This window comes from Lytechinus variegatus, chromosome 3, assembly GCF_018143015.1.
Source record: "Lytechinus variegatus isolate NC3 chromosome 3, Lvar_3.0, whole genome shotgun sequence".
Lineage (NCBI taxonomy): Eukaryota > Metazoa > Echinodermata > Echinoidea > Temnopleuroida > Toxopneustidae > Lytechinus > Lytechinus variegatus.
This window is the reverse complement of record NC_054742.1, coordinates 13,458,994-13,471,514: the sequence shown is the minus strand read 5'-3', so window position 1 is coordinate 13,471,514 and position 12,521 is coordinate 13,458,994. Positions and strand designations below refer to the sequence as shown.

General features: G+C 36.0%; 1 protein-coding gene across 4 annotated transcripts in view; it reads left to right on the top strand.

Annotated features, from left to right (window-relative positions):
* Positions 1-3,283: 3,283 nt before the first annotated feature.
* The window catches only part of LOC121410265, a 43,113-nt gene continuing 33,875 nt past the window's right edge, over positions 3,284-12,521 (top strand). Inside the window, exons 1-3 of one of the 4 annotated variants that reach the window (XM_041602228.1) lie at positions 3,284-3,361; positions 8,643-9,399; positions 9,834-9,986. In XM_041602228.1, the coding sequence (XP_041458162.1) occupies positions 8,667-9,399; positions 9,834-9,986 (886 nt within the window). In that variant the 5' untranslated portion in view covers positions 3,284-3,361; positions 8,643-8,666. Of the gene's footprint in view, positions 3,362-3,392; positions 3,734-7,225; positions 7,413-8,642; positions 9,400-9,833; positions 9,987-12,521 lie in introns of those variants that run through there. The other 3 variants (XM_041602226.1, XM_041602229.1, XM_041602227.1) reach the window with 3 other exon arrangements.

Below are 12,521 nucleotides of genomic sequence, written 5' to 3'. Positions count from 1 at the left end.
TCCGACGCTTCGTTATTCCGAAGGTTCGTAAGTCCGAAAACGAAATAAGGTTCGTAATTCCAAAGGTTCGTTAGTCCGAAAACGAAATGAGGCTCGTAATTCCCGAAGGTTCGTTATTTATTCCGAAAACTAAATGAGGTTCGTTAATCCGAAAATGAAATAAGGTTCGTTTTAAGTACCTTACTTTCAAAATTTAAAAACTATTTACCATTGAATATATTATTTACTATCCATCACCTATTCTATCGTATTTGTCCTATGGTAATATCGTTTGGGCAAATTCAACCCCTTTAAAGTTGAAACCATTGTTTTTACTGCAAAAGCGTTGCTTGCGTATTTGAACAAACTCGCATTATTTAGCTATTCTAAACCTCTAGATATTTATAACTTGAACATTTATCAAATTGCCATTTTTTGTATTCAAGTGCATCAAAGGAACCGTTTTGCCTCTTGCCAATAAGTTTGAAACTAATTCTAGGATTCACAAATATAACACTCGAAACAGTAAAAAAATACGTATCTGGAATATTGATAAGCAAAGCAGTTAGATATGCAGGGCTCACAGTATATGGAACTCATTGCCAACTTTTATTACGGAAAATGTTTTTTTGAATACTTTCAACAAAAATCTTAAAGTTTATTTGTTATCATAATTTATTTCATTCAATTTAAATTTTAGCCTATAGTAATTTTGAATTCTAGCTGAGAGAGAGAGATTGGGTGGGGGGGGGGGCTGGGACAGGGGGCGGGGTGGCAAGATGTTGAATTCAAATACATGCATCATCTAATATTATTATCATTATTAATTTGTATTTTGTTAACTTTTGGACTCCTGCCATTTACAAGCTTTTTTTAAAAAGCTTTCTACAGGTGTTCCATTTTCCATTTATTTCTATAACTTACAATATTAATTACTTATGTATTTGATCTATACATGTGTATTTCAAATACATATTTTGTTGTTTTTTAATGGAAAAAATAAATGAGTTGAATTGAATTGAAGTACTTATATTCTATTCATGTATTCCATGAAGTTCTCAAAATATTCATTTTCAAGTCTGATCGTCAAAACTGGCGTTGAATGCTCGCATTTTCATTATCACAAACATTGCTTAGAACGTACAATTTTCCGGACAAAATTCCTATTTTTTTTTTAATTTAGCTCGCTTCTCGCGTTCGCATTATTCAATCAGGGTTATGAGATACAATTATCTTGTTTATAAGAATAAAGCTAAGAAGTCACTGCTCGAAGTACCCCTTCAAAGAAAAAAAATTAGCTTTGAGCAGCCGATCGGGGAAAATGTGAATGAATCCCCCCCCCCCCTTATTCGAGAAAGCTCGATCCACATCTTCCCTTTTCTTCCGTTTTCCTTCCCCTTTCCTTTCGAGGCCTTTATCATTTTCAAGCTCTAAGCTTAAGATGGAGGTCTCCCACATTTCAAAATATATTATGTCGCTTTTTTTCTGCTATTTGTTTTAATAATTAAAAGAAAATTATCAGGTATAAACATATTTTATTTAGATTGTTAGAATATAATATATGTATGCATATGTTATTCATTATGTAATTTGCTTATTGTTATGTTATGCTATAAGAAAAAATTATTACACTTGTATATGCTTTTGCTATTTGGAATGTGGAAATAAATAAATCTAATCAGTGTATGCATATACACGCATAAATTTAATGTGAAATAAGTGTGCCCCCCCCCTTCATTCCGAAAAGTTGGCTGCGATGGTTGCGGATGGCTTTTTTACCACGCCCCAGCAAAAAAGAGGTCTTTATCAACCCTATTCTGGTCCGAGCAATCAACCCCCCCCCCACCCCGCGCAGAGCTTTTTTTATATATAATATATTTTTATAGGTTAGTGGTAAACATTTAATCAAGTATGGATCATTTAGTAAACATTTTGAACTTTGACAAAACAATTTCAAAATGCATCAACACGCCTCTATCGATATTTCATTTGATAACTTCATAGGATGACATATAACCCACTGCTATATTGGTGGGTGTTCCCAACCCTCATTTTACGAGAATAGAATGCCCATAGAATGTTAGAGAAAAGCACTGGTTGACGAGTCTATATTAAAACCCACTTATTGTCATGATTGTGCAAGGTGACACAAAGAGGATTCCTGACTGAGGGGGGGGGGTAATCAAATCTGCTTTGTTACACTAATCAGGCACATCCAGGCTGTTCTTGATTACAGAGAAGTAGGCTAATTATGAAGCTACTTCATGTTCTTCTCTCATTGCTAGACCTGCAAATATTTATTTCATTATTCATTTTATTGATCCGGTTTACCCATAAATAAATGCACATGATACAAATGTACAATTAAGGACCAAACTGAACATGTTTACAATAAGCACAACTTAAAAAACACCGACTACTGAACATCAAACAAATAAAATAAAAATGCATTCAACGAGATGCCCCTTTCATTTCTGGCGACTATTTATGCCATATGCCTGTTGACATTTTGAGAGATTGCTGTTCTTTATTTAAAAAAAAACGTGGTTTACTATAGAGAAGAGGAAAGAAAGGAAGCATCATATTTTGACATAATTTTGTTCTCATAATGTTCCTACATTTTGAACATTTCATTTTCGGGTTAATATTTTTTTAATGGAACTCGTGCTTCACATACACTCACATATTGAGATACTAGCTGTTTTATAGTTTTTTTTTAATATTTGTGTCAAAGGTACATATTTCAGTTATTTATAGGAATATTCACTATTTCAAGCTCGCGCTAGAAATTTTTCTATAGCAAGATTCCCATTCTTTTCATTAATTCACATAGTGGCGTTATGAGCCAAAAATTTTGAGATATGGCATAGGCTATCTGGCAAGAGTTTAAAAAAAAAAGTTGCGAACGCGAGAAAAAAAAATCGACATTTCTATTACAAAAATCATATTTCTTCATAGGTATAGTATTCAGAAAATGATATCATATTTCACCCTTCTCTCGTTATTTTCTCTTTATGATTTTCATAGCCTTTTTCTTGATTTTTTTGGGGGCAGCGCCCCCCCCCCCCCCCGTATACGCCACCGATTTCAAAAAGTGTATTTCATTTTGGTATACCGTATTTGAATATAAGGTTGTAGAAATCTTCTCATAATAATGAATAGTAATTTTATCCCCTCCCCCCACCGTATTGGAACCGGCGAAGGGGGACGTGTCCCCGTTCGAGGGGAGCTACATGTAACGTACACCCAACGTACATGTATAAAAGCTCGGGGCTCGGATTCGAGGGGAGCGGCAATAGTCTTGAATGCATACTAATTTTGAAAAATAAAATATTCCCGTATTTTCTTTTTCTCTTCGAGAAATTGACTAGGAATATTAAAGGTAATCCCTATATTTTATTCAATTACTTACTTCGTTGGTGTATTATTCCGGCTTTTTTTCTTCAGAAAGTCGCAGGAACATTCCTAAATCTGGAGATATGTGTTGAATAGGGTCTATTTTCGCAGACTCATACAAGACAACAATTCTCTTGGCAACAGGGAAATGGCGACGACGTCCAGGCCTAGCCTGGCGCTGGCCCAGTGTGTGGCGACAACACTCACAAGATCCACTCTCGACAACCAATACGGGAAACTAGTGTTGGTTGATTTATGAATATTTGGACATAGATCTACTTTTTCTTTAGGCGAATGATATCATAATCATACTCATAGGGCCTAGTCGGTAATTGCAGCAGCATTTCAAATGAGTGAGGTGAGTGCAGAGTTCAGACATGTCAGACAGTCATACTAGCCCTAGGCCCAAGTATTACTACTATATACGGTACTAGTAATGACCTCGTTCGTGAATCCTGGATGAGTGGGTGCTGTGACTGACTGTGTCTGTGACTGAGTGTAGTGATCAGTGAATTAATGAACGACGGTACAGCCGCCAAGCAAGGCAAGGGTTCATTTAGACAGCTGGCAGCGGTCTGTTTCGAGGAGTTTTTTAACATTTAAAAAAAAATTTCTCCTCGTACATAGATGGCTCGCTATTGACTATTGTGCAGCCACCATTAGGGGACTTGCAATGCAAAATCCCCCCATCGGGGCTCTTCAATTTTTGTTTTTAATGAATAAAAATTGAAAATTAACGCAACAAAAATGCAAATTAATATTCCCTCTTGGCATTAAGTGCCAAAAAACGGAGAAAAATCAAGTTAAAAGGAAAAAAAACAGTGACTTATCTCGGCTGTCACCCAAATTCACTTCCCCATTTTATCCGATCTTCCTATATAGGTCCTAAGTATGATGGGGTGTCCAAACTTCGCGCACTTTTCAAAAATATTCATCAGGCTTAATTTTGTCCACAAATTATTCATAATTTATACAAAACCAATTCAAGAAATAGTAACCACATTGACGGCAAGATCGTAAACTATAAAATCATAGACGAAAATGTAAAGTAGGTCACGGGGTTTCGCCGGTATCGCGATCTCAAAATTCTATTCCGATCGGCGAATGCGGGCTGTGCTGGAAAACCGTTCAGAAAAAGTGTGACCTAACTTCGCGCACCAAAGCTTTTGTGGATATTTAAACAAAGACTCAAGCTCAAAAAGTGAAATATTTATATCAGATTGATGGCAAAATGCTATGGAATCGGTTAGTACCACATTTAACTCACATTTTTTATGATTTCTGCTTGTAAAATGGTGATATCGTGATGCTTGTTGCTTTCTTCAAAACGGGCGCTAACGGTGACAAATTTGCCGATCTTTTGCCAATATTTTCATGAATACTGGACTAATCCTAAAGAAACTTTCAGCGAAGGGTAATTTTAGGTCGCTTTTCACATTGATGATGTCAGATTTTAAGGATATTGGCTAGTTTTGGAGATAATGACCGTCCGCGAAGTTTGGACACGCGCGAAGTTTGGACTCACTGCCATACATACCACCTGTGAATTGTTGTACTGTATTGTGGATTTGAATCCTGAGTGCTGAAAATCCACCGTTGATCTTAAGTACATAAACATATGGCCATTGAGTCCCCTGTACAGATCGCGCTAGAACTTCAGTCTCTGTATTTGGTGGGTGAAGCCAACGGAGTTCAGCTGAATTCTGAACAACCAACATAACAGAGTCCGAAGCTTTTGGTCTAGGGTTCATTATGCCGCTGCGCACAGAAAAATCAAGCCATAGGCCTAGATCTAGGTCTTACTCTGACTTGGGATAGAACTTAGAAATAGAAGTCGTGTGTTGTGGACGCCAGGGCCCCGTTGTATACCCAGTTGTTGTGTATCCGGACGGGTTGTGTGTCCGGACGATCAATTTTAGAATGTCATTTGGAAAAATTTACAAGCGAAGTTTCATCAATTTTTAGTACAAAATGTTAGAAAATATTATAGAGAACAAAATAGAAGATGATTAACAACTATTCAATTCAATATTTTTAGTGTAATCCAAAGACAAAAAAGAAGGCTTCAAAAATATAAAGTGTCCAGACACCCAACCCCCCATCCTACTACAGTACAAGTTATGATTGATCCAATCAACCGTAACTCTATCATGGAAATCCATCGGTGTCATAATTTCTTACACTCACACGTATTGCAAGGTTAGTACCTCGCCTAGTAGTGTTGAGGACTCCATGATGATGTCTTTTTTAAATACTTTCACATATACTTCTTCATCATTGGACTCTTTGGAGTCTTGAACTGGCCTTACGTGTATAAGAGACACATGTAAACAAAGATGGATTTCCCTAGGAATTCTTTTTTATTAAAACAAAAATGGTTGTGATTTTATTAATCTCTACACCTTCCTACGCCTAATGCATAGGAAGGTTTAAAAGAATAGTCAATTAAAATGTTAAAAAATAAAGGTTTCTTACCAGACCGATCTTGTGTACACGTAGATCCCTCGATCCAAATGTACACAACGCAAATACAGTAGGGTCAACCCTTGAACCGCTTATGTATGACGTACATCCGGTTAGCGATGCCGTTTTGAAGAATAGTTTATAGATACAAATTATTATTTCACAAATACTAAAATTTATTACGTGATTATAAATAATTGGTATCTGGATATACGTCATACATAAGCGGTTCAAGGGTCGACCCTATTGTATTTGCGTTGTGTACATTTGGATCGAGGGATCTACACGACATCGGTCTGGTAAGAAACCTTTATTTTTTAACATTTTAATTGACTATTTTTTTAACCTTTCTACGCATTAGGCGTAGGAAGGTGTAGAGATTATCAGTAAAATCACAACCATTTACGAGATTATAATAAAAAAGATGGATTTCCTAGGGAAATACATCTTTGTTTACATGTGTCTCTTATACATATATGAAGGGCGGTTCAAGACTCCAATGATGAAGAAGTATATGTCAATGTATTTAAAATAGACATCATCATGGAGTCCTCAAGACTAACCTCGCACCATATCCATGAACCGCGTTAGGCAGTGGATTTCTAACTACATGTACAGTAGGGGAGACCGGGGTTAGTTGGAACATGGGGTAAGTTGAAACGTTGTAATTTTCTTTAAAGCCTGTAAAATAAATTTATGCAATACTGCCCTCAATTTATTGCTATTAATAATACAACAGCGTTGAATTATTTATAGCAATAAATTGAGGGCAGTATTGCATAAATTTATTTTACAGGTGTTAAAGAAAATTACAATTCAACTTACCCCACGTTCCAACTAACCCCGGTCTCCCCTAACTAAAAAAATGTTAAAGGGTTGCGCATGCTGTGATCCCACTTCTGGTGTCCACAACACACGACTTCTATGGCTTGATTTTTCTGTGCGTGGCGGCATGTAATGAACCCTTGATAGAATTTCTTTTACCGAAAAGCTTGAACAATGTCCTTTGTAAACAAAGATTAAGGATAGATATCGCTATCGTGCAGCCACCATTAAGCATAGATATCGCTATATCGTGCAGCCACCATTAAGCATACATGTAGATATCGCTATCGTGTAGCCACCATTAAGGATAACGATGCAAAATCCCCCAGATGGGGCTCTTCGATTTTTGTCGTTATTTCATAAAAAATATATAAACAGAACTGTACCAAAATAAAGATTATTTATTCTTTTTTGGCCTGAAATGCACCTAGACAAGGAAAAATAAATTTAAAAGGGGAAAAATCAGTGACTTACTTCGGCTGTTGCGCAACTTCACTTCCCTGTTTTTTCCGAACTTACATAAACATATGGCCATTGAGTCCCTGTACAGATCAAGTTAGAACTTCTGTCTCTGTATTTGGTAAGTGGGGCCAACGGAGTTCAGCGGAACAACCAATTAAACAGAGACAGAAGCTTTTGGTCTAAGTTACCTCAAGTGATGTTCATGCAGGCTCCACTCCACTTCACTAACACTACACCGACCCGAACATCAAGCCCGTGAACTCTCTCTGATACTCTGAGTGGCAAAGGTGGGAAAAAAATGCATATTTCTTGTAAAATCCTACACCAAATCTAGCTTTAAAAGAATAAGAAGCTTCATTTCTTACTTTTCATCCTAATTTCACTCCATATTGATATATCCATCCTCCAGTTAGCCTCAAAATTTGTGATTTAGAGCCAACGTCAAGTTCCTCACATGTATAAATAATTCGCTACCGATTTCAAAACATTGCATGGGTGAGGGTGAGGGTCTGAGCTTTTTTTACGAGGAAAAAAGGAAGAAATGATAAATATTTATATTAAATACAACCACCTTAACCACCTTCTGAAAAAAATCTCGAATCTTTTTAGCTGTCCGCGATCGTAGAAGAACGTGGCTGATCCTGATCTCTTTGTCATCAAAATTCGCTACTTTCCAGCATATTTTTGTGAAAGGTGGTATAAGCTGCTTGTATTCAATATAAATTTATCTTTATCATTTCTTCCTTTTTCCCCTGTAAAAAAGCAAAATTTAGGAGTAATCGAGGAGGGTGCAAAATTGCACCCTTTTCTTCATCTAGACATTGTAGTTAAAGGCGTCGATGGAGCTCCACCACTATGAGCCTAATGGCGCGTAATTGGTCTGTTGACTGAAGGGATGCTGCAAAGCCAGACAAAGTCTCAGTTGAGCATATCCCTGACAGAAATAGACCTATTTATCGATTCTACATGTAGTCTCCAATATGAGAGAGTCTCCAACATGTACATGTATATTGACTGTGCACCTCTACTGAGTACTGACACTTGGTCATGATAGTGCAGTGGGAGCTTACTGCGCAGGGTGTGCATTTCCTCAGGTGATGGTCCATGCATGCTACACTACCCAATCCTTGGGTTGAGTCCATAGACATTGGACTATCAATTCATTTTAAATAACAATTCAATGAAAACAAATATTTCACATTTTCCCCAAGGGAAAATTGACAATGCGTGACATCGGCAAGGAAAATAAACTATTTCATGGGAAACGTTTTTCCTAGAAAAATGCACTTGTGTGCACTCACAATTAAACAAATTTTAGGCAATGTATATTTTCACAATTGATCAAGGTTTTAGAAATTTTATCGAGAAACTTTTTACTTGTCTTTTAATTATAATTTTACCACAGATCTGGCTTTGATTATCTTGTTTGATATGAAGTACAGGTGTATCAGGTATGGTTTACAATTTATCTTAAATTATTACTCTCACAGTTCATTGTTTCTACCTTTATTCAATAGGACGGGTATAATGAAGGAAAGTAGATGATAGGCACAATGTTTGGGCCAGTACACCATGTCCCATCCCCCTACTTTTATGATCAGAAGAAAGTTATTCAACGGCCTAAGAGGAGACGCAAGCAACCTCAGGAGCTCCCTCGTAGTTTACGCTTTGCCAACCTCAATCCTCGTTTGGCTGCTTTCCTTAGCAGCCAGGAACGTCAAAAGAAGAAGCAAGAAGCAGAATCTTATGAGGGACACTTTTCTTCTGACCAAACATCTTTACTTAAATACTCTGAGGAGGCAGGAAATAGTTTCTTTGCCCTCCAAAACACTGAACTTTATCGTCAAATATTCAGAAATAGCTTTGATAATTTAACACTTGATGGAGAACAAACTCAGAGACAGCTCTACCATGAATCTGTTCAAGCAGCTCCAACACTCTTAGTCAAGCTTACGTCCATTCTCTATCTCTTTGTGGACCAACATCTAGATCTTCCTCGAGAATTAGTGAATGCGCTGAGCTGTTCCTATGAAGAACTAACAGCAGAAGCACAATTTGAAAGGAAAGAATGGCAATGTATTGAAAATCTTCCTGATGATGGAGAGAAAGAAGGTGTGGAAGATGGACTTGAAGAAGACAAAGACTTAGATGATAGTCCCATTATTGAAGATACAGATGGCAAAGATAAGAAGAAAAAGAAGAAGAAAAGGACATCTGGAGAGGACCCATCTCAATCACCTGCAGATGGATCCCATGTTCCTAAATCAAAATTAGGTAAATATTATTCAGATTGGTGCTTAGATATTGAATAACATTTCATTTACTTAAAGAGATTTGATTTCACCTGCATTTAAAAAATATTGTTTTTGAGGAAATACATATAGTTTCAGAGCAGCGATTTTTTTTTTTTTATTTTCACTTTTTATTTTATCGTACTTGTCATCCCAATAATCTGTTTGAGGCCTATTCGCCAAGTAAGCTTCATCCTATTAATTTTCTCAAAACCCCTCTTAGAGTGTATTTTCCTTCAATATTTTCGTGTTCTTTTCAATTTTTCCCAATTTGCTGTATTTATAGACACAAAGTACCATTGTAAACTGACTGTTCTCACCTAGTTTCAAATTTAATGCCTGTTTATAATTTGTTTTGTGTACTTGAATTAACTACATGTATTTTGCTTCATGTTTGATATGTCTACTGTTTTCCAGGGAAAGATATTCCTCCAGGGACTGCAAAATCAGCTCCAGCAGGACGTTATTTAAGTAAGACTGGAAGAGATGGAAAACATTCTGCTCTAAACAAAACTCCAGTTCTAAGCAAGCGAGCTCATACTGCAGACATGATTGGGGAAAGCCAAGATGGTATGTAAATTATTGTATTATTTCTTCGACGTTGACACATGTGGTACACATGTACATGTATGTAAAGGGAGTTTTACATGGTTGGTGTTTATTATAATTAGTAAAACAAGAGAATGGCTGATTGGATGAGAATCTATCAATGAATAACAGACTAATGGATTTCATAACATTTCAATTTGTGATGCCACATGTGGGCAGCTCCCAAATATTCATGTCATGAATTTCTTGAAATACATTCACTGCTTTCTCAGAAAATTGAGCATGATTTTTACCTGTACATTTTATTACAAACATGATAAATACTTGGCATGTAGTTTTTTGTCTCACCTGCATAGCAGAGTGAGACTATAGGCGCCACTTTTCCGGCGGCGGCGGCGTCAACATCAAATCTTAACCTGAGGTTAAGTTTTTGAAATGACATCATAACTTAGAAAGTATATGGATCTAGTTCATGAAACTTGGCCATAAGGTTAATCAAGTATTACTGAACATCCTATCAGAGTTTCATGTCACATGACCAAGGTCAAAGGTCATTTAGGGTCAATGAACTTAGACCATGTTGGAGGAATCAACATCAAAATCTTAACCTGAGGTTAAGTTTTTGAAATGATGTCATAACTTAGAAAGTATGTGGACCTAGTTCATGAAACTTGGACATAAGATTAATCAAGTATCACTGAACATCCTGCATGAGTTTTATGTCACATGACCAAGGTCAAAGGTCATTTAGGGTCAATGAACTTTGGCCGAATTGGGGGTATCTTTTGAATTCCCATCATAACTTTGAAAGTTTATGGATCTGATTCATGAAACTTGGACATAATAGTAATCAAGCATGACTGAAAATTTTGTGCAAGTTTCAGGTCTCATGATTAAGGTCAAAGGTCATTTAGGGTCAATGAACTATGGCCGAATTGGGTGTATCTGTTGAATTACCATCATAACTTTGAAAGTTTATGGATCTGATTCATGAAACTTGGACATAAGAGTAATCAAGTATCACTGAACATCCTGTGCGAGTTTCAGGTCACATGATCAAGGTCAAAGGTCATGTAAGGTCATGTAAGGTCAATGAACTTTGGCCATGTTGGGGTTTTTTGTTGAATAACCATCATAAGTTTATTGGTCTAGTTCATAAAAAGTGGACATAATAGTAACCATGTATCACTGAACATCTTGTGCGAGTTAGAGTAGTTTTCAAAGTCAGCACGCTGCTATAGGGTCATTCAAAGGCCAATTCACCCAATGAAAGTGCAATTTTGAACCCGACCCTCTCGGAATTCGTTGTAAATTGGTATACATAAAATTCACCATGGCCCAAGCACAAAACAAAAAAAATTAGTCAAATCGGTTTATCGGTTCTCGCGCTACAGCCGCCCATTTCTCCTTGTTTTGACAAAAATGGGCGTGACCTTTAACTTTCAATGGCCATTGCGTCGTAACGTGTTGACCAATTTTCACGAAACTGGTATCATTTAATAGGAAATTCAGAGAGGAATCCAAAACATGCATCAAATAATGCATTGGAGCGATTTATAAGCTCGTGACCCTTGTCCTTTAATTTGACCTTGAATTTGACCCCCGGACAAATAATTTTTTTACTTGATTTTCGTGTATGTTAATTATTTGTATGATATTGACAAAATATGTTAAAACCAATGATGATATTTTATTCCTTCACCTTTAAAAACTCTTCCAAAGATATCATGAAATTTCACTCTAGTCCCACATACTGATATTCATGTTAGTAAAGTGTTCACCAGTAACATGATTTCTTCCAATCTTTAAGTCACAGTATGCAAACACATGATAAGAAATTAAGCTCATCAGTTCACAAATGAAACATTAAACATTTATGCTCATGAATAGGTATCTGTTTAGGCATTTTATGTTCAGCAATATGTATCATATATATATATATATTATGGGAGCCTTAAATAAGCATATACTCAACAATTTGATGATAAAAGTAAACACTTTACTAACAAGAATATAAATACATATATATATATATATATATATATATATATATATATATATATATATATATATATATATATATATATATGATATATATTGCTGAGCATCAAAATGCCTAAACAGATACCTATTCATGAGCATAAATGTTTAATGTCTCATTTGTGAACTGATGAGCTTAATTTCTTTTAATGTGTTTGCATACTGTGACTTAAGATTAGAAGAAATCATGTAACTTTTGAACACTTTACTAACATGAATATCAGTACGTGGGACTAGAGTGAAATTTCATGGTAGCTTTGGAAGAGTTTTTCGAGGTGAAGAAATAAAATATCATCATTGGTTTTAACATACTTTGTCAATATCATACAAATAATTAACATACACGAAAATCAAGTAAAAAAATTATTTGTCCGGGGGGTCAAATTCAAGGTCAAAGTAAAGGTCAAGTGCCATTACCTTATAAATCGCTCCAAGACATTATTTGATGCATGTTTTGAATTCCTCTCTGAATTTCCTATTAAATGGTACCAGTTTCGTGAAAATTGGTCAACACGT